Source organism: Cynara cardunculus, assembly GCF_001531365.2.
Source record: "Cynara cardunculus var. scolymus isolate 2C chromosome LG 2, CcrdV1, whole genome shotgun sequence".
NCBI lineage: Eukaryota > Viridiplantae > Streptophyta > Magnoliopsida > Asterales > Asteraceae > Cynara > Cynara cardunculus.
Genome location: NC_037529.1, coordinates 1,665,947 through 1,669,855, shown reverse-complemented (window position 1 = coordinate 1,669,855; position 3,909 = coordinate 1,665,947). Strand labels below are relative to the sequence as shown.

At 34.9% G+C, this 3,909-nt stretch overlaps 1 protein-coding gene across 2 annotated transcripts in view; it reads right to left on the bottom strand.

Annotated features, from left to right (window-relative positions):
• Positions 1 to 831: 831 nt before the first annotated feature.
• Positions 832 to 3,909, bottom strand: part of LOC112507657 (sec-independent protein translocase protein TatB) — a 5,459-nt gene continuing 2,381 nt past the window's right edge. For both annotated transcript variants that reach the window (XM_025112315.1, XM_025112317.1), the window contains 5 exons: positions 3,318 to 3,453; positions 3,163 to 3,224; positions 2,883 to 3,084; positions 2,650 to 2,767; positions 832 to 1,214 (listed from right to left, as the gene is read on the bottom strand). In XM_025112315.1, the coding sequence (XP_024968083.1) occupies positions 2,661 to 2,767; positions 2,883 to 3,084; positions 3,163 to 3,224; positions 3,318 to 3,453 (507 nt within the window). In that variant the 3' untranslated portion in view covers positions 832 to 1,214; positions 2,650 to 2,660. The remainder of the gene's footprint in view (positions 1,215 to 2,649; positions 2,768 to 2,882; positions 3,085 to 3,162; positions 3,225 to 3,317; positions 3,454 to 3,909) is intronic.

Genomic DNA, 3,909 nt, shown 5'->3' with positions numbered 1-3,909 from the left:
ATCATTTTTAAATAAAAAGAGTTGAAGACATGAAAACCAATGATTGTGTTTGAACATCCTAATTATAATCAAATGGCTGGCTTGATGGTGTTATAGAAACACCCAGGAAACCAGTTCAATTATTTTTATTCTTAATATGGACTTTCATTATTGCAAAATTTTAAAAAATATTTTCTTACAAGAAACATGTCATTAGACATAGATTTTTTTCTTTTTACTTTTAGAGGCCATTTACCGAACGGTTATTCAGCAAGTGCTTAATAGCAATAGTTAACCCTTTCACTTACCTTATCCAATAACGTTCTTGGCCATCGAGGTGAATTGTTGGTAAGATCTCGTACCCAAGTAGGAGTCTATTTCCTCACCACTAAGGGGCTGTTTGGATCATGGGAATTTGGTGGAATTGAAAGGAATTGGAATGTCCAATCCTTTGACCAAATTCCAAATATGATGTTTGGTTCACAGATTATAAGCGAATGAATCCTTTCAATTCCTACAAATTCATTCGGTCACCGATTTCACAATTCCACTTGATGTACCAAGGATTTCAAATTCCTTTCCTACRAATTCCTTAGCCYTCATCCAAATTTYAGATATTAGTAATATAAGTAAACAATTTCAAATTTTATCTGATGTTAATAATGTAATTTGGTTTAATGGTAATTTTAATTTAAAAAAAATGACAAAAAAATCATAAAAAGTCATTTGTTGATATTTAATTTCCGATTCCAAAGTTGAATTCCGTGAGCCAAACAAAAAAAAATTCCAATTCCGTTAAGAATTCCATTCCAATTCCATGCAACCAAACGCAATCACAAAGTCATGGTCAAATTTCATCAGATTTCATTTCATTCCCTCAAAGTCAAATTCATTTGATGAATTCCAATTCCATTGAATTCCATTCTACGAACCAAACGCCCCCTAAGATTCTTGGTCCTTGCTATGCGTCTTACCGGGTAAAGACTTTGTACTCCAAGATTACCGACATGGGTTCATATGATTCCGTTAAAAAAGCAATGTATTGCATGAAATACAAGATCACTATAAAATTATTGCTCTGGATAAGACCATTTCTGCTCTGGGGAGCGTTTTACAACTAATATTTGAAGGAATTTGCAGACTGAATTTATCATCATACCTGGAGTTTGAAGGTGATATTGCTTTTCCCCAAAAGATTGTCATGCTTCCAAGAGGGTGAAGATGAAAGTTAACGTCTGAAAAAAGAAATTGTGATTGAAGATTAAAGAGATGTTTGAAAATACCATTGAAGTGCAAGCATTATAAACCCTAAAAATTGGTCATCTCACAGAAAAAAGATCACTTCGCAAAGTGTTTTGCGGATCCTAAAAGTAAAATATGACAAAAGTAGCAGTCTATGATTCGGCCAAAAAGTGAAAAAAATACATCTTGCAAAGTCGGAAGAAGTTCTCGAACTTTGCAAACTCTAGGGGGGGGGTTGGTTCGATGGAATGATTTTGAGGGATATGGATTTCGGGGAAGGATTTGGATCTTTGGTTTGCAGGATTTGGAATGGAATTCAATTCTATTCTCTATAGAAACAAGTTATAAATAATTATAAAAATAATTAAATTACCTTTTCTTAATTGACTATTACAAAACAAATGTTGTTAACATATTTTAAAATACCATTACATACAAAAAATCCTACGAAGTCCCATGAAATACCAACCACCCCCATGGGATTTCAAAACTCTATGTTTGTATCAAATCCTTCACACTGAACATGGGATTGGAATGTAATTCGATTCTAGATCCATCCAAATCCAATCCATTTCTACAAACCAAACGGGACCTAGTACTTTTGTACTTTTCCCACTTCAATAGTCAAGATTCATACAAATAAGCTGAAAAAGCGCATCTCGCAAAATCCACTTGGTGGAGTTCACAAGACATTGAGCAAACTAGTTGGCTATTTTGTAAGAACCTGATTTTTTTGGATATTTGGTGATCCCCCCCCCCCCCCTCTTTTCCCTCTCCCTCTCCAAAATGGCTAATTAAGTCATCAACCCTAAAATATCACAAATTTCAACAAGACAAGGCCGAAGTAGTTATAACAAGTATTCAATGTTGGTTTTGACTCTCTTTTTGTATGTGTTAGCTAAACAAAGAGCCTTGTTTCACTTGTCAAGCCTAATATATTTAATCCCAATAGAAACCATAATGATATGAAATTCCTCCAGTAGCATCATTTCTAACCAAGGCAAACTCCTTTGCATCACATACAACTAGCCTTAGAAACTAGAAACAACCCTTTCCGTGTAGAACAAGGCACACTTCAAGCATCTCATATTGGAAATGGGCACAAACTAAGTTCCGTTAAAATTTTGACCTCCAAATAACTTAGTCTAATACAAGTGTCCAATTACTCACAAATATATAAAGAAAGCGTAATTCTATAGACAAAATAAGTGTGATTCGATATTTTAGAATTATACTAATAGGTAAGAAGGATTTTGGCTTGATACTTCATTGATAGGGATGTTGCAAAACAATTTATGGGATACATGAGTAGCATAGATTGCATGATAAGTTTAACGACAATATGCCGAGTCTTAAAGAAGAACTAGTAACAAAAAAAAAGATGGAACAAATAAAAATTGCATGATAATGGCTGAAAGTGAAACCTGCCTTCTTTCTATTCACTTAATATTAAGGTTTTGGGGCTGTGCGAAAAAATCCTTTGCGTTCCTTGCTACCTCTGCCTGCAGAATCGACTCTAGCATGATGTCAGACCCCTGTGCTTCAGCTGGAATTGACAATTTAAACAGGAATTACTATTGCATGCACATCCATATACTATGTTTTTTTGCAAAAAAGAATATTAAGTGGTCACAGTGTGAAAGAAATAGAATTGTAATCACCCTTGCGAATAGGCAACAATCCTGTGTCTTCAGCTGATACAGGAAGAACTGTTAGACCAGATTCATCAGTAAGCTCACTGATAATTTTATTACTTGTAGGTTCAGTGCGCATAGCTGCAGCCTCGGCCAACCTCGCATAAGCAGTAGCTTGTCTGTGCATATCTGATGAGGGCAAGGCGGCTGAGGCAGTTGTACTATAAACCTGGGGTGCAAAAGATCAAAATCATCAACAATTGTCACTACAAATCATGTTCATAGATCAAAGCTTTAAGCTTTAGACCTTAGAGGCAGCGGTTGTTGCCGTTGGTGCATCATCACTCGGTTTTTCAAGATCAGTGTTCCCTAAATTTCGGAAGAAGTATATCATATCAGAGACAATGACAAACATGGATATCCAAATATTCTACTACAAAAAAGGAGGTTTGACGATGGAACCTCTTGTCTCTGGAGTCTGGCCAACATTGTCCATTAGCGTCCTTGTTAATGGACCAGGATTCACGAAGGAAATTGCTCGCATTTCATGACGTATGGCGTCCATTTGAGCAAGAGCATCTTGAAGTTCCTTGTGCACCTGAATTAGAAAGAAAAGGAAAAAAAAACTATTCGAAACGATCAAACGAACAATAATGAGAGATATGATGTTAGAATTCAAGATTGTTCAGTATGAAAATCATTGGGAACAAGACCTTGAACTTGTACTTGAAAATGAACATGAACTATCAAAAGAAAATGCCTTCAACCAGAAAACACACCATGATCCTAGGTTGTATTCTCATACAATACTCTCTTCGGTCCATATATGTATATATATACATATATATAGAGAGAAGCGATCAAAATGCAAACCACCTTTATTTGTACAAACCGTGCAAACCACCATCATCCGTCGATTTCATTGTTTAATCTTGTGAAGTTTTTTCATATAATACTTTTTTTTGATGGAGTTGTTTCATATAGTACTTATGAAATTTTAAAGAAACTGTTTCATGTATTTCTCTAAAATTAATATAATGAAGATGATAATATC